The following is a 17235-nucleotide window of genomic DNA, read 5'->3' on the forward strand; positions in this document are numbered from 1 at the left end:
GGTGGCTTCTACTTTGACGCAAGGACGTGGACAGGAACAATAATGGAACTCGCCGCCCTTTGTGGGCCAGTGTTGCAGAGGTTGTAATGTCTGAATACTGTAAGGAATAACAATGCCCGTCCAGAGCCTGCCAGTCCGGGATGGGTCCTTTCATTTCCGTCTGCTCCAGCAGTATTTGATCCTCCTGAAAAAATACCCGATCCTCACGAAATCTATAACCAGGTCGGTTTCTGTGCTCCTAAACTGGCAGCTGTCCTTGTTTCCAGCTGTTTAAAAGTTCATTAGTAATGTTTACTGACTAACGGAGGAAATGGTTGTCGTTTCGTTTCATTATGCAGTTTTATAAGTCAGATTATTTATGACTGCTGCTGTTCCTGACCTCTTTGTTTGCACTGAGCACACTCTGGTATTAGCCAATCAGTATCTGCCATGAAAACCTCCTACTTAGAAGTTACACAGTTTTTTTTGTTTGTTTTTTTTTACTGCTTGTTGCACATTAACAGGAGAGTGTGATCTGTCTGTTCTTCATTCTTCCAGTGGGATCCTGTCCGCTTTAGGAAATCTACTTTCACAGTACTTGGAAGGCAGAAAAAAGGCCAAAAGTGGACGTCCAGCTGAGGAGATCGATGTGGCTGGAGCCACACGATATGCCATCTTTGGGTGAGACGAAGCAGAATACGAGAACAATGAGGGTGCATGGCACTCCAATAATATACCCATTCACCTTCTTTTACAAAATCACACTACAAGCACAATTGACCAACATATATGGGATGCGATGCATGGTGTTATTCAGAATGTTGCAATCCAAACCATGTTGTAGCTCTGGCTGCATGTTAAAGGTCATTGTTCTGCTGGAGGGCAAACCTCCACCCCAGTCTCAAGTCATCAGGAGGTTTTCTTCCAGCATTGCCCTTGACGTAGCTCCATCCATCTTTCCACCAACTCATCTGACCAGAGCACCTTCATTCACATGTTTGCTGTAGACTTTTAAAAGGCTGCTGTCAAGAAGTCCTACTTCTTGTCCCCCTACCATAAAGGCCAAATTTCATTCATTGCTGATAAGTGCACTGTTGACACATCCTCCCACCTGAGCTGTGGTTCTCCTCTACAGCTACAGTGGCTCTGCCACGTGCCTGTTTGCGGCTTCTCCTAAATCTACTGCAGTCGTGTCTTTGCAGTAGATTTGCAGTGGCCTCGTTCTGTTCTCCATGATGGATTGAACAGACCTCTGTGAGATGTTGTAAACTTCAGGATATTGTTTTATAACCTGACTCCGCATTAAACTTCTGCGCAACTTATTTATGGGTGTCACTGTAGGTGGGGTATGAAACCCAGTAACGTACTTTAAGGCCATGCGTCACCTTCATTTCCACTAGCTGCTACATTGTGTTGATCGTTCACTCAAAATGTAAATAAAAGACTATATTATGGTTTGTGATTCCAATATGTCAAATTGGCAAAAAGTTTGAAGAGTAATCACTTCCTCGCAGGCGCTGAGCATATAAATCCATTAACTCTTGGTAAATACACGGAGTTTTGTGTTTGTTACTGGTTTATTTTATTTTTTTTCCTCTTGTAGGTTGATTATCACTGGGCCAGTGAGCCACATCTTTTACCAGCTGATGGAGGTGTGGATGCCAACCACTGACCCGCTCTGCATCGTCAAACGACTGCTACTGGACCGACTCATCTTTGCTCCCGGCTTCCTGCTCCTTTTCTACCTTGTTATGAACATCCTGGAGGTGATTTCTTTTCGATCTCCTCAAAAGTGTCTATCAAATATATTAATGTGCTGCTTTCAGTAGAATATAGCTGTATTTTGTGATGGTCTGATCAGGTTTTTCCCAGCTAAAAAAAGATTCCTGGTTTTGTTTTGCTAATCAGAGACAAAAGAAGCTTGTCTGATTCCTGTGTCTGGGCCAGTTCTCATTTACATAATGGCTGGAATACTGAAATCCAAAATGTAATTAAAAATATGTGCTTTTGCATTCAAGCCCTCTTTACTGTAACTCTGAACATGAACCAAATATGAATGAGTATCATGCAGCTGATTTTCGTTATTTTATTTCCTGATGCTGGACTCTGTGTCTTGTCAAATTCTAGACTCCAGTTTCTACATAAATTTAATTTAAAAAACATAATATCACTTTTATATACTGATAAACATATTTTTGATGTGTAATATAAGCATAGAAGTGCATTAATTGCACATTAAATATACTTTACAGAAAATAAGTGTTTCCATGTTCCTCAGGCTAAAGGCTGGGACGATTTCCAGAAGAAGATGAGAAAAAGTTACTGGACTGCTCTGAAGATGAACTGGAAAGTCTGGACTCCTTTCACATTTATAAACATAAACTTTGTGCCTGTTCAGGTACGCTCCATCACTGACATCCTGTTATGTTGAGAATTAGGAGGAACCTCACACTGACTTCCTCTGTGACGTTTTCACCCTCTCCTCTCTTGACGTTTCAGTTTCGAGTGCTCTTCGCCAACATGATTGCCTTATTCTGGTATGCCTACCTTGCCACTGTGAGGAAATGATGCTTCTTTGAGGACTAACAAGATGCAACCAGCTTCCATATATGGCTGAAGATTCTTAACATGAAGCTGCACCGCTGATTACTAGGATACTGCTTTAAAACACTAGAATTAAAAGTATTTTTATGCTTTGTTTCGCAGGGACCTGTATTAAAAAAAACTCCAGAAAGTTTAAAATTCTGTCATTTTTTACATAAGCTGAGATAAAGAGTTTTTTTTTTTTTGTTACCTTAATGAGCTTTACCTACTGATCTGAACAAACACAGAAATAAAATACAAAAGAGACATGCCATTTGTCATGACTGACTTTTATTATTATTGTACTACATAATACATTAAAATTACACTTGTTTAAATACAAAAAAAAAAACAAAAAAAACTGGAATGTGTTCTTCATGTTGACAGCGTCCTCAGCCTCCTCTCAGACGCAGAGTCAGGAAGATGGTGCTGTGCTCCCTCACGTTGTAGTCAGATAACAGATTTCCAGACTGCATCTCCCGGCCCTCGTGGATCAGCCTCTGCTGGTTCGCAGGAACCCCCTCTCTCTTCTCCACTCTCTTCCTGAAGCCCTCCACCGTCTCGTCGGGTGTGACATCGTAGGTGCTGTTCGTCCCCTTCTCGTTTTTCAGGAACACCTGGAAGGTGGACGGCTGGGTGATCAGCAGAGACACCTGGGAGCCCGGCCCAATGTTGTAGGAGCTGATCGGCTTGGAGTCGTCGTTCAGAGGCGTGCTCGACCCGTTCGTGAAGACCAGCCTCTGCCTCGCAGCGGGAACCCCCAGCTCCTGCTGGATGCGCATCTTCAGAGAGCCCACCGTGTCCTGCGGGTTTACTTTCAGCGTGCGGGTCGTCCCGTTCAGCATTTTGATGTGTATATCCATTATTAAACTGGTCTGAAAAATAGTTTAAAAATTTTCATCACTTTTACAAGATGACAGTATTCAGAGGTAAGATCATAAACGTGTTGATTAGGAAGAGCAACTTACCTTGCAATGGATTTCTAATAATAATAATAATAATAATAAAAATGCCCTTCTAGCTTCAGATATCCGATAATCGTTGATCCTCAGCGGTTGTGCTCTGATGTTGGTCAGCTGTGTTTATATACAGACCGAGTCAGCCGGTCTGTGACCCTCCCACTGCACTTAAGATTCGTTTTCCCTCTCTGTCTTTAAGTTTCGGTTTCTTTTCTCCAAACATGAGTTTGCTGAATTGTTTTTCGTGACGCTGTGTCACGGCGTTCCCCGCATACCTGCACACAGGTGAGGTGGAGGAACGGCTGGGCTTCCCCCGCTTACCTGATGATGGGTGGAGGAGGGAAACAAAAACAGGACAAGAAGTCAGATGACGGCGAATCAACAGATGAAGTGAATGTGAGGTCCGTTACGGCTGAAACAAAACAGAAAATGAAAAGATCCGCCTGTGTGGCTCATGATCAAATGAGTAGGATTATATAATAAGAATAGAATAGACTTTATTGATCCCCAAGGGAAATTGGGGATTTTCCTTGGGAATCCCCAAGGAAAATTAGATTTTTTGAGGGAGCATTGTAAAGCCTAATGGCTACTGGCAGAAATGATTTTCTGTGGTGCACTTTGGCAAAATGAGTCTCTGGCTGATGGTGCTCCTGTATCCGGCCCGCAACGTCATGAAGTGGATGAGACTCGTTGTCCAACATGACCCTCATCCTGGACAGGATCCTTCTCTCTGGCACCGCTGTCAGAGAGTCCAGCTCCACTCCAACGACGTCGCTGGCCTCGCAGGTCAGTCTGTTCAGCCTGCTGGTGTCCTCCACCTTAAGCTGTACACCACAGCATGCAGGATGGCACTGACCACCACAGAGTCATAAAACAACCAGAGCAAAGTCCAGCAGATGTTGAAGGATCTCAGGCGCCACAGAAAGTAGAGGCGGCTCTGGCCCTTCCTGTAAGCAGGGTCATTGTTCTTGACCCAGTCCAGTTTATTGTCAATGTGGAGTCCCAGATGTTATACAATAAACGACCCCATAAGTTAAAAACAACAGTATGAATACATGTGAATGGTCTCATTCAAAGCGTTCTTTATTTTAGGAATTTGGAGCCTTTAGAGTTCTAATTGTTTTGTATGCTCTAGATCATCAAACAAATAAGATCAAAGTCAACCCAAATCAATATAAAATACAGTTTTCAAATGATTTCATTTATTAAAAGCAAAAACAAAAGCAATCCAAACCGGTCTATGTGGAAAAAGTAATTATGCAACCAATAACTCTTGGTAGCAACAGCTGTAACCAGGTGAACCAACACCTGCAGATGACACGGGTCCCCAAATCATCACTGACCTCAAGCATGACTCTGTCTCTCCACTCTTCCACCAGACTATGGGGCCTTGATTTGAAAATGAAATTGTAAATATATTTTCATCTGAATAGACTTTGGTCCTCTGAGCAACACCCAGGTCAGGTCAGACATAACCTGGAGCCACGTTTGACTTGTCAAAGAATGAGTCACGATGCCATGTAGAGGCTCTAGAGGCCCTGGCCTCAGCTGCAGTCCACTCCTGGGTACATTTTGTTTAAAAATCTTTCCCAGCATTAAGTTAGCCAAATGAAAAGATGTTGTGCTACCAGCATCTGATGTTGGCAAAGAATGATTTGTATTTTCATTATTGAGCACCTATGAAGTATCTGTGGACCCCTGGAAAACTCCTCGGACCCCCACTAGTCTCTCGGAAAATGTCTGAATTTTTTTAAAGCAACTGATGAGCAACACATGGAGATTTTACATGAAGTCGCTTTTTTAACAAGTTTAAATATATCAAAACAGCTGAAGTATTTTTTATGCTTCAATGAGACAAAACTTGAGAAGGTTTCAAATTAGGACATTCTTTACAAAAGCGAGGTTTGAGGTTTGCTTTATTTATTTCAAACAGACAATAAAAAGTAAAACCAGAAAATAGGAATGAGACAAATATGTCAATTTACATGCACAATTTATTTTGAACAGGAACAATTAGAAGATAAAATATATTATGACTTCCTCTCATACAGTCACTTAAGTCTCCCCACACCATTCCATAGATCTACCAAACACAATGATATACAAAAACTGTTTTTGGTTGTTCTGATACATTGTTTTTTCAAAGTTTCCTTCTCCTCTTAAATTCTAACCCCCCTATTTTGTCACAAAACATTTTTTGAATATTGTGTGGACGTTGATGGTTTCTTGCTTTGAACATAAATTTTACAGTTTGGAATTTCACAAATTTCCAGAATTTCAGTACTAATTAATAATGATAATAACGTCTAAAAAGCTATACTTACTGATTGGTACAAACATAGAAATAAAACCTGTTTCGACTGACCCTTATTCATGCTCCTTGATAACATATTACAATTTCACTTACTTCTGTAACATAATTGTTTACTGTATCTGTACAGAAAATGGATTTTGATTGTTGTATCATAAAAGTGCCTAAACAAATAAATAAAAACTGGAATGTGTTCTTCATGTTGACAGCGTCCTCAGCCTCCTCTCAGATGCAGAGTCAAGTAGATGGTGCTGTGCTCCCTCACGTTGTAGTCAGACAGTTTTCCAGACTGCATCTCCCGGCCCTCGTGGATCAGCCTTTGCTGGTTCGCAGGAACCCCCTCTCTCTTCTCCACTCTCTTCCTGAAGCCCTCCACCGTCTCGTCGGGTGTGACATCGTAGGTGCTGTTCGTCCCCTTCTCGTTTTTCAGGAACACCTGGAAGGTGGACGGCTGGGTGATCAGCAGAGACACCTGGGAGCTCGGCCCAATGTTGTAGGAGCTGATCGGCTTGGAGTCGTCGTTCAGAGGCGTGCTCGACCCGTTCGTGAAGACCAGCCTCTGCCTCGCAGCGGGAACCCCCAGCTCCTGCTGGATGCGCATCTTCAGAGAGCCCACCGTGTCCTGCGGGTTTACTTTCAGCGTGCGGGTCGTCCCGTTCAGCGTTTTAATGACTATGTCCATGACTGAACTGATCTGAAAGATAATTTATAAACATTTCATCATGACAATAATCAGAGGTGAGCTCATGGACGCATTCATTAGGAGATGAACTTACCTTACGATTAGCTTCTAAAGAAAAAATAAAAATCTCCTTCAGGTTTCAAATGTCCAGTAGCTCTTGATCCTCCGGTGTTTTGCTCCTCTGAGTTTGAACAGCTGTGCTTATATACTGACTGGACCTGCCCACTTCATTTAAGATTCGTTTTCCCTCTAATATTTTGGTTTCTATTCTCTAAAGCAACACGCCTGTTCAAATGTTTTTCATGACGTTTCCTGGATACCTGCCAACAGGTGAGGTGGAGGAACAGCTGAGTTTTACAGCTTACCTGGTAATGAGAGGAGGGAAACGAAAACAGGACGATAAGCAATCAGATGAAATAAATGCAAAGTCCGGCTTAAAGCTGAAGCAGAACAGAAACTGAAAAAGCCCAGACTGTTTAGTGGCCCATTTCGATTATTATTAGGAATAAAACACAACTAACATAGGCAATAATCATTAGATAATAAACAACTAGTTAGATCATAACCTAAGATCAATAGTATGAATATGTCTTATCAAAAACATGATTTAGTTTAGGAATTTAAAAATTGGAACTCAAAAATATGTTTGAAATTTCTTTCAGATTTCTTTTGTTTTTTGCTTTTTGATTTTCACACAATTTGTGCTTCAATTAACAGATATCTAAGATAACCCGAGTTAATACAAAATGCAGTTTACAAGCTATGATTTCATTTACTGAGAGTGGCCCAATGTTACATTACATGCTAAATGTAATGTAACATTACATTACATCCAAACCAAAGTTTATGTGAAGAAATAATGAAATACACTTACCGATAACCCTCAGACTCTGTGATTCTCCACCAAGTCCAGTTGCAGTTCACTCTCGGGTGGGCTTAGATTCAAAATCTTCCCAAGGACAGTTAGCCAAACAAACATGTTTTCCTTCCACATAACTTTCTGTAAATACTAAGCTCCTCTCTACAGCCAGCTTCTTTAGCAGGAAGTGTTACCATTCTTAAAGAGTTGAGATGGCAGCCTTTCCCATGACTGTGCAGATCACAATGTTACACCTCTATATTACAATTCCTTTATCAAACTGAAGTCATCAGTGTGAAATAAATTGTACTGCTTTGTTTTCTTAACATATTTCCAAGATGTTTTTTTGCATCAAATTATGCATATTTCAACTGAAACTTAATGAATAAGTGGCCCAATGTTACATTACATGCTAAATGTAATGTAACATTACATTACATCCAAACCAGTTTATGTGAAGAAAAAATGAAATACTGTTACCGATAACCCTCAGACTAATTTAAACATTTCTAGTTAAATTCTAATTTAAAATCTTGGTCTTGTGCACAACGTGAAAAGAAAAAAACGTGACACAGATTTTAAATTTTTATTCCTTTAATGTAAAATCAATATTTACAGGCATATTTATAAGAGCTTCAAACAATTGAAGAATCTTAGGTCAGATTTTGATGAAAATGTTATGTAAACCAACATAAGAAAACATAACATATATTCACTGTGCGATGTACTTACTATCTGTCCTGTCATTACTTTGCATCCTCACAGCTGGAGGATGCAAAGTCATGCATCCTCCATTACTTTGAAGTTGCCGTCAATATGTGACGTCAACTTCATGTGAAATGATACTGAAACCCGAACATGTTGGTCAACAACAGGAAAATTGCAATTTTAGCAGAAGTTGAGCCAATAAAATCAGCTGCACATCTCCCAGTTTCTCCCATATTGTTTATGGCTGCAGATAAACTGCAGTAAAGACAATTATGAACGTCTGCCATGCAGTTTCAACCAAGACATGTGACTGAGGAGCGTAAGGCAGACACGTACAATTTTCTATATAAAAAAAAAAAAGCAATAAATTATTCACAATCAAGTCATCAGAATTCCGAGTGTCTGAGGATGGCAGCCCTCTCCTCCCTTTTAGGCAGAGGAATGTTTCCTGGTGAAAAGAAAAAGAAAAAATCATCACGATTCTGCACTTTCAGACCTAAATATCTTCAAGAAGAATACAGATGCTGGCCAATAAATGTAGCCATTCTTATCATACCTGGTGGTGCAACAAAATATTCTTCCACTGTGTCTTTTGCGAGCTTAAGCAGCTCCTCTGCGCAGTCACCCTCTGTCACTGTGTCGTCCCTCAGATATAAAGCACTGAGTGGATCAAGCAAAACCACATTTAGCAACATGTGGTTTTGTTATTGCTTTTCTATTGCTGATAGAAAAGCAATAAGTTACTTTTCTATCAGGTCCAGCTGTTATTCACAGCTGTCTGCGCAGCACCTGTCCTCCAGAACTGAATCCATCGGCTCGACCCCAGACGTGTCAACAACGTGAAGCTGATCAGCGAAACGAATGGCTTTCTCCAGGCACTCCAGCCCCTGCTTGGTCCGGAAATCCACCAAGGCCAGCCGCTCCAGCTTGTCCACCAGGTCAGCAGGGATCTTGGTGGGCTGCAACATTAATACTGTATGAAGTGATGTATGACCACTCTTCTCCAAAATACTATTTTAAATAAAATCAAACATGGATCTGCAGCTTGATCCATGTTGTAAAATGCTTAAATTAAGCATTTTTATCTACTAATTGTGGGCCTCATACATGATCATTAATTACCTTCAGAATTTGTGTAGTGTCTGTTAAATACAAAGAGACTTTAATTGGTATAATATGTGTGTTTTTGTGCTGCTCAAAGTCTCAGTCTATAGAATAGCATCTTCACACAAAAACAAAGAAAGTTTGCCAGGTATGATTTTGATTTAAAACCAAGAAAAGAGAGAAACCCTTGAACAAAACTTGAAATGTGTTGACTAAGGAATGCCTCTGAGCACAAGAAGAGGTCTAAGCGAAACAAATACGATTTCAAGTATAGTTGGATATGTATTTGGTCTACTTGTCTTGTACAGCTTTGTGAATTTACGTTATACATTTATACTGAACTAAGTCTGTTTTCTTCTCACTTGCTAGTCTTGTTTGTTTTAATTAGACAATTGGGACGACTTTATTGGACGGAATATGGACGCCCTGTGTCCTTTGATGCATATTTCCCGAAATGCAACAATTGCCACTTTGTTGGTACGTACAAAATTCTTAATGGATCACCGTTTTTTTTTTTTTTTTTTTCCATAGCTCATTACACAAAACCCAGACTTCTTTAATTTATTTCACTAGGATTTTATGTGGCAGACCAACACAAAATCATTATTGTGAAGTGCGAAGAAAACAATGCAAAAATCCTGAAATACTTTTTACAAAACAAAAAATTGTCTGCCGTCTCAACACTTTACAGAACCATATTTTGCAGTAGTTGCAGCTGCAAGTCTTTAAAGGAATGTCCCTACAAATTTAGTGCATCTGGAAAATGAACATTTTCTCTCTTCCTTCTTTGCAAAATACCAGCAATTTCAGTACAAAGACATTGTCTGTCAAGTCTATTCAAGGCTTTTCTTTTCGCCAGTCAAACGTCTGGCACACATCAGATTTTCATTTGTAAAATAGAAGATAGAGTAGAGATTTCCTCTGCTTCACAATTATTCATTACCTTGTGCTCATCCTACTTGGTTATTGTCCCAAATGGAAAACTTGCTGTGTTGGCCTATCAAATAAATCCCAATGTGTGACAAAATGTGAATGAGTTTAAATTTCTCAAGGCACTGTAAATGTCCTCCATGTGACAGAACCAGATACAGAGCATGACCTTCTGAACTTCAGGGTCAGTTTATAAGGGTTGTTTTGTGTTTACATGCATGCAGCCATGAGGATGTTACCTGAGGAAGCTGCTCTTCTGGTACAGGCTCCCATGTTGGCACTTTTGGGACCTGTAAGATAACCAGAGATCCTTAGTAAATAAATAAAATGTTGTAGAATCTTTATTATGCTACATTTGCCTTACCTTTGGGTTATGTTGGTGGGAGCTGAGCGGTCTTAAGATTTGGCTTTGCAGACTTATGAGGCTGCATCTCTTAGTTATGGAGTAAACATTGTTTGCCAACAAGTTACATGGCGAACCAAGGATTTCCAGGGAAACGACACGAAGCGTTTGAAATGCCAACATCTTTGTCATATTTACTCAATCACTTCTGCATGTGATCTAAGCGAAAACCGCCACATTTTCTTTCTCCTCTTCTTCACTAAGGTCAGCGCCACATAGCTTGTAGCTCTGCTAACAACATGCTAAAGAAGGAGGAAGTAAAACAGAGGCTAAACTGCACGTATTTCCTGTTTCGCTGAAACAGGAAATCCGATTTATTTATTTCTTTTAAATACATATTGTGTAGATGTCTTTCACAATAAAGACTGTGTTTATATAGTCGAGGTGTTGTTTCTCAAAGTACTAAAAAAGAGGATTTTAAAGATACTAATCCGCTTGAGCTGAAATTGCAGCGATGCTGTCGACAGTTTACCGTTAACGGTCGCTGACAGTCCGTGTTAATATTGACCTGCGTAGCAATTTGAAATGTAAGGACAAGAGCTATAAACAAATCTACATTTAGTATTTTAATTAAAATTTAAATAATAGCATCTTGACACCTGGAAGGTAGGATTTTGAAATTGAGTGAGGACGTATTATTGAACAAGAGCGCCCGGATAGCTCAGTCGGTAGAGCATCAGACTTTTAATCTGAGGGTCCAGGGTTCAAGTCCCTGTTCGGGCGTGTTTTTTCTCTTCTAAGACAGAAACTGCTTATCCGCTTGGTATTTATTGTCCAGGAACAATTGACGTCGGTGAGACATCGTTTCTTACCATTTACATTGCAAGAATCGTAAGAAACCATTTCTTACAATAGACACTTCCTGCAGTGGCATCAAACTGCAGCTCTGGAGGGCTGGCATTCTGCAACTTTTTGATGTGTGCTTGGTTTAACACGCTTCATTAAAAATATTTAGATAATTAGCAGAACTCTGAACTTAACTGCATACTAAGGAGGTATTTTAACAATTTGATAGAAGTGTGATGAACTAGGAACACATCTAAAAGTTGCAAGACAAAGCTGAGTACTGTATTGGATTTTGACACCTGTTTTTAAAAAACTTTTGGATATTTATTTACCAAAGCTCTATGATAGCTTAAGAGTAAGAACAATAAACTCCCATCGTATTTCTAAATCAAAAACAGACAGAAACAATAAATATTACTATTAATAAATCTAAACATTATTTCTGCCATTTCAAACTGAATTTCTCTTAAATTTCTAATCTGTTCATAATGATATCAATCCATTCATTGTCTATAGGAGCTGGTGATAGTAGGGGTCACTGTGAACAGGTCACCAGTCCATCATAAGGCTTCATATTGACCTTTAATTATGTGGCCCCGTCTCAAAATACAATTTAAGAATAATAACTTATTCTAAGATATTGAACACTCCTTTAAATGTGTGGACCATTCTCCCCCCCCTCTAGTTTCAGTTTGAATAAAACATTTAGTAAAACAGACATAACAATGTGATTTGGAAAAATAATTATTCCATTTTTATTTTTTATTATAAGAACATAGACCATTCAATATATATGTGTATATATATGTTAAGTGCTGTGGAATCTGATTGTTTTATAGTGCACATTTAAAACTGGCCACAAAATAAAAATATCAGCTTTACAAACAAAGCAGCATCCAGAAAAGAAAACTAACTAAAGAAGTACTTTGGCTTAAGAATGTTACAATAAATGAATAAAAAAGTTCATCTGAAAGCACTTGGAATCCACAAAGAAGTACTAGTAATTAATGCGAATAAACCTACTACATTCATAAAACAAGTGTTTGAAGTTTTAGGCTATGTATGACAGGCATCGACTTGCATGGACCATTAGGAACTGGAATATAAATATGTCAACAACAAAAAAAAATAAAGTAATTACTACTCATATCACCAAAGCAATTGTCATTTCTTGCAGCAATGAATCTGAATAAAGTGGAACAGCAGTTGTTTCTAGGTTAGGGTGACTAAATACGACCGCTGCCTCGTCTGTCTTTTCTGTTCAAGGAGGAAGTTAAGGTCTGATTGAACAAGCAGGCACCAGACAATGCAAGACAGTACAGAAAACAAAAGTAAGTAACTCACTCGATTGACAAAATAAGCAGAAGATCACGGAACAATGCAAAACAATTCACAAGGACTGTGAAATTAGGCTCGTCTTTTCATGTACACGTCTGTGTGAATTTCTGCCCACAGACTTGTTAGTCATCAAAGTATCGGGTTAAGGGTTCACAACATATTCTGAACACAATTTTATCTGAGGACACAACAAATACAAAAATAAACAAACTGGCAGAAAACGCAGTTTTAGGACACTTAAAACACTACATTTTCCTGTAACACTGACTTGCAAAAGTACTAAAACCCCTTTGAACTTCAAATTCAATGCATTTTATTGAGTTTTTAAACGTTAGACCAACATAAAGTCCTGCGTAATTTTGAAAGTAAAGAAAATAATGAACAGTGTGGATTTATATTCAGCCTCGCAGAATCTGTGGAACCAGATTTTGCTACAGTTACTGCTGCAACATCTGGTGAGCCGCTCAGTATTCTGCTTCATGTTGATTCCTGCGACTCCTTTAAAGTTACTCTTGTCTCTGATTAATGCTCCTCTTGTTAATTTAAGTGGACGTCACATACACACACACACACACACGATCAAAGCTTAGGATATTGTTTTACGACACAAACCTGCTGTAAATTTCTCCGCAGCTGTTGGTTGTGTTTTTAGGTCTGTTGCGATGCTGCTTATTCACTTTTTATTTGCAATAAACCTTGACAAATGTCTGATTTTCCTTTCACTACAAAATCATGTGCTACTTTCCATTGGTCCATCAGATAAAATTTAAATAAAATACGTTAAAGTTTGCAGTGGAATGCGACAACAATGTTCAGGGGTGTGAATACTTTAGCAAGGCACTGTAAGCTAATTACACAAAGTTTAAAGCAACAAGTTGGATTTCTGGCTACCAGACAGATTCTTAAATCAATTAATGAGGTTAATGTTTAAATGTTTGCATCTAAATAACATTAAAAAAAAAACTTACCTATAATCTTATTTTGTTAAGGGATGACTTGTAATTTGTTTTGGGTTTTTTTTAATAGTTGGCTATTAAAACAATTCATAGAGCAGTATCACAATCTATTATTCTCATAAATATAGTCTCTGTTTGAATTCAGCTTTACGTTTTGGCATGAAATGTGCAACTAGAACGTCTTTATCCTAAAATATTAAGTGCACTCGGATCGACAAAGTTCTCATAGTGCCGACAGGACAAACACCACAGAGGACAGTCTGTAAGGCTCATAGCAGCAACCTGTGAATGTAAAGGCCTTGTGTAGATTGTATGAATTCATGTGTGTTACACTGTTGTGCTACTACAGCCGACTCTTCTTTACATGGAAGGAAAGGAGGACGAGAGCAACAATCACTTGTTTTCTATCAGCATCTGCACTTTGCACACCAGATCTCTGGCCAGGGTCAAAATCTGCTTGATGTTGTGATGCTCAGCCATTTCTGAAAGACAAAGACAAAGAGTGGAACATCAAAGCTTTGCATAACCACTGATTAAACGTATCCAAAGGCTTTTCCCTCACTGTCTCACTCTCAAGATTTTAGTTGGTTTAATAGAGCAGAGCGTGTTCTGGATAAATGTTTGCATGAGTGTGTAGTTGGATTACACACAGTGGGATGAATTACACCAATGAGTCACTGTGTAGTTACACCCATCTGTTGATAAAACTAAAGTTTCACTGAAAATCTGATGTTAAAGTGAAAAAGTGCAATTTTCTGAACCAAATTAGGGTAAGGTGAAGTTTTCATGATTTAACTCTAGAAATCAGCAGAAAGACTAACAAGTTTGGATCTGCACAGATAAAAGACGTTTAAAGGGCTTAGAGAGCCAGAAAATCTACCGCCTTGCAAATGGTAGATCTGTAAAATCAAATTAGTTACAGATAGACTTTATTTTGGCCAATAATCTGCAGGGGAAACGAGCTAAATAAAAAAAAAAACAAAGCAGATCATAATTTTATTATGTTTGCCTGGGAAATGGTTCAACCTCTGCACAAACTGCTCCATGTCTCAGAGATTCAAATTGCTGACTGTTTTCCTGTTTGGTAAATCAACTCAGCTAATCAAACACCATCAGCAGCATCATGATTTTCATCAGCAAGCAGAATGGAAACAAACTGAGCCTCGACAGTAACAAGGTGAGAAATGCGGATGAGACTCTTAAATGTGTTGTGAGTCGTCTTACTGTCTGGGCAAGTCAATCTAAGCCTCATTTGGATTTACACTGTAAAAAAAACTATATTTCTTCTGTATTTCTATATATATAGTTTCTCTATCTTTTTCTTTACTTGCAGCAATGATATTTTTACATTATTAGAAAAAAATGTATTAGAGAAGAGTAATGTTTTCAAAGGATGATTTTATCATCCAAACCAACCAAAGGCAAAAAAAGTAATTGCTCTCCTTGTTAAATCATGAATTAATGTTTGTTTTAAAAAGCAGAAAATCTAGAAGGTGAATATACAATAATTCATAAAACAAGCAAAATGAAGGTTTTAGTGTGACCTAGTCAAATTCCTGAATCAAATCTGATTGAGATGCTACAGCATGATCTTAAATGGGTCGTTTATGTTTAAAAAACCCTTCAGTGGGGAGGAGTTGTAACAATTTAACTGGTCTGATTTGATGACCAAAGCCAAAGAAGCTGAGCTCAAACTTAAACTCTCAAAACCCCAAATTCACTATAAATGTATTTGGTTTTTGGTTCGTTTGCTTTACCTGCATTTTTGTTGTTTTCAACAAAGTTGACTGCCCTCCACAGGGCTTAAGTGCTAAGAACATTAGCGACAGGGTTTTACCATTGAAGAACTTGATGATGTCTGTGAAGTCCATGTTGTTCTCCAGGATGATGTCCCTGTATACCTCCACCAGGGCAAGGGCAATGAAGAGCACAAAGTGACTTGATGAGGCATACTTGGCGGCCCAAATGGTTTCCCAGACAGCAAACACGTCATCATAAACCAGCTCTGGACAGAAAGCACAAAGAAACAGAGGGTTGGATTTTTGTTCAGAGCTTTATCCATTTCTTTATTCTATTTACTTGATTAACCTTTTATACTTACGATTGCTCCAATTGCTTTTTTTTTTTTTAACTCTACTTGTGTTTTTTTTTTTTTACCTTTAACTGAACTTGCTCAACTGCAGCAAATGTTTGACTAAAAATAGAAAAAGCTCTAATCACTTCTTAGATGCTGCTCTCCTTCTAATAGGCGCCGACTCTGTTAGCCTGAGCCGTTACATCACCTCGTTTGAAGTCGAGCAGGAACCAGCGGTAGCAGAAGTAGAAGTGGGTGTAGTCTCCGTTCTGGTGCATGAGCTCAAACAGCTCAGAATCCAGGATCTAAAGCCAGAGAGGGATAGAAAGATTTAAAAAAAACAGCGAATCCAATAGCCAGCGATTGGATTCGCTGGCTATTATAGGACTCTATTATAAAACTCAAGCTGCGTCACCTGGATTAGAGAGCGCATGTTCGCAAAGTGAGTGTCCATGGCTCCTCCGTGTGGAAAGTTCTGATTCATTCTCTTCATGAGTTTACTGAAACAGCTGAAAGCTTTGGCCTCTGAGAGGAGGACACAGAAAGGGAAAGCGAGCTTGCCAAGTCTTTATTGCAGCTCAGAATATCACTGTAAAAATACATCAAATCAAGTGGGAGCAGGGAGGAGAGTTTCGACTCACCGTCATCGAGAATGACTAAAAGAGGAGCCAGCAGGTCACACATTCCCTGAACGTATCCGATGTCCAGGTGCCTCCAGATGTAGCTGTGAATATGCAGCGCAGAGAGCTGACCTTAACCCCATGTGACTGCTTCTTACTCTGACTCACACCCTCTCTGCAGGTTTAGAGCCATTCTGCAGACTAATATTCTGACACTGGAGACAAGCGTTTCAGAAACGATATCCATCATTGAACAGGTCAACGGCGTTTGTGGTTGAAACTGAGTCTCAAAGCAAATAGCTGGAAATATACAACTTTTAGAGTTTAAGAGAGGGCAAACTTGCAAACTTCTTCATGTTTTCTCATGGTGCAACTATGTAATACTGCAAAGGAAGAGAATAATTGTAAAGGGGAAGGAAAACTGTGCAAAGTTTTAAATATATTTTTCGTACCCTGAGTAGCTGCAGTGTGATTTATTTTCCACCACTCGTCTTGTGTTTCAACTAGTAACGATTTCATAAATCTTAACTTATATTAGAAAGAATAAAGTCTGAATTTAAAATATTGAACTAGACATGTTGTTGAAATGAAGAACTAAATCCTTAAAAGAGTCTTAAATTGCCAAGCCACATTGACTGAACATGCAAAGCTTATTAGAAAACTTGTTTCCAGCAGAAGAAACTTCCTAAACGGACTGTTTTGTTTATGTCAGTCAGATAAGTTCAAATGATTGAGCATCTTATGGATGTGAGAAAGCATTGCTGTAACCTATTATTCAACTATGCCCCTGCAGGGGTCGCTGTTTTACCTGCACATGACGTTACGCAGCTTCTCCAGGTTGGCTGGAGTGAAATACCAGTAGTTCCTGTCACACCGCTGGACGTCTTTCTCGATGCGGTGCAGATTTAGGGTGTATAAATCCAAAAGCTCTTGCTGTAACAAA

General features: G+C 39.1%; 5 protein-coding genes and 1 non-coding gene across 9 annotated transcripts in view; 2 read left to right on the forward strand and 4 right to left on the reverse strand.

Annotated features, from left to right (window-relative positions):
• Window positions 1–6: 6 nt before the first annotated feature.
• On the forward strand, window positions 7–2829 carry pxmp2 (peroxisomal membrane protein 2). The gene is made up of 5 exons (XM_015018799.1): window positions 7–222; window positions 538–660; window positions 1583–1745; window positions 2258–2377; window positions 2479–2829. Exons 1-5 carry the CDS (start codon window positions 113–115, stop codon window positions 2545–2547), a joined length of 585 nt encoding a protein of 194 aa, XP_014874285.1. The 5' UTR covers window positions 7–112; the 3' UTR covers window positions 2548–2829.
• LOC106937357 (polyubiquitin-like) lies at window positions 2828–3681 on the reverse strand. 2 transcript variants are annotated; one of them, XM_015018818.1, is made up of 2 exons: window positions 3527–3681; window positions 2828–3437 (listed from the first exon to the last, which is right to left on the reverse strand). In XM_015018818.1, the coding sequence occupies exon 2, from the start codon at window positions 3423–3425 to the stop codon at window positions 2955–2957; it is 471 nt and encodes a 156-aa protein (XP_014874304.1). In that variant the 5' UTR covers window positions 3426–3437; window positions 3527–3681; the 3' UTR covers window positions 2828–2954. The 2 variants fall into 2 exon arrangements, with proteins under 2 accessions (XP_014874304.1, XP_014874296.1); XM_015018810.1 differs by having other exon boundaries at window positions 3531–3679.
• A 1739-nt stretch (window positions 3682–5420) lies between these two features.
• LOC106937036 (polyubiquitin-like) lies at window positions 5421–7031 on the reverse strand. The gene is made up of 2 exons (XM_015018340.1): window positions 6609–7031; window positions 5421–6526 (listed from the first exon to the last, which is right to left on the reverse strand). Exon 2 carries the CDS (start codon window positions 6512–6514, stop codon window positions 6047–6049), a length of 468 nt encoding a protein of 155 aa, XP_014873826.1. The 5' UTR covers window positions 6515–6526; window positions 6609–7031; the 3' UTR covers window positions 5421–6046.
• A 918-nt stretch (window positions 7032–7949) lies between these two features.
• Window positions 7950–10799, reverse strand: gatc (glutamyl-tRNA amidotransferase subunit C). 2 transcript variants are annotated; one of them, XR_001422379.1, is made up of 6 exons: window positions 10480–10799; window positions 10355–10405; window positions 8871–9040; window positions 8638–8741; window positions 8413–8529; window positions 7950–8350 (listed from the first exon to the last, which is right to left on the reverse strand). XR_001422379.1 is itself a non-coding variant. In XM_015018829.1 (5 exons), exons 1-5 carry the CDS (start codon window positions 10648–10650, stop codon window positions 8468–8470), a joined length of 558 nt encoding a protein of 185 aa, XP_014874315.1. In that variant the 5' UTR covers window positions 10651–10799; the 3' UTR covers window positions 7950–8467. The 2 variants fall into 2 exon arrangements, 1 of the variants encoding a protein (XP_014874315.1); XM_015018829.1 differs by having other exon boundaries at window positions 7950–8529.
• A 369-nt stretch (window positions 10800–11168) lies between these two features.
• Window positions 11169–11241, forward strand: trnak-uuu (transfer RNA lysine (anticodon UUU)). Its single transcript has one exon. It is a non-coding gene; the product is annotated as a tRNA-Lys (tRNA).
• Window positions 11242–12583: 1342 nt separating this feature from the next.
• Window positions 12584–17235, reverse strand: part of sgsm1a (small G protein signaling modulator 1a) — a 29377-nt gene continuing 24725 nt past the window's right edge. For both annotated transcript variants that reach the window (XM_015018850.1, XM_015018842.1), the window contains exons 20-25: window positions 17101–17225; window positions 16314–16396; window positions 16088–16197; window positions 15881–15977; window positions 15436–15603; window positions 12584–14080 (exon numbers count right to left, since the gene is read on the reverse strand). In XM_015018850.1, the coding sequence (XP_014874336.1) occupies window positions 13992–14080; window positions 15436–15603; window positions 15881–15977; window positions 16088–16197; window positions 16314–16396; window positions 17101–17225 (672 nt within the window). In that variant the 3' untranslated portion in view covers window positions 12584–13991. The remainder of the gene's footprint in view (window positions 14081–15435; window positions 15604–15880; window positions 15978–16087; window positions 16198–16313; window positions 16397–17100; window positions 17226–17235) is intronic.

This window comes from Poecilia latipinna, unplaced genomic scaffold (assembly GCF_001443285.1).
Source record: "Poecilia latipinna isolate Pla-1442-1.1 unplaced genomic scaffold, P_latipinna-1.0 Scaffold79, whole genome shotgun sequence".
Taxonomy (NCBI): domain Eukaryota; kingdom Metazoa; phylum Chordata; class Actinopteri; order Cyprinodontiformes; family Poeciliidae; genus Poecilia; species Poecilia latipinna.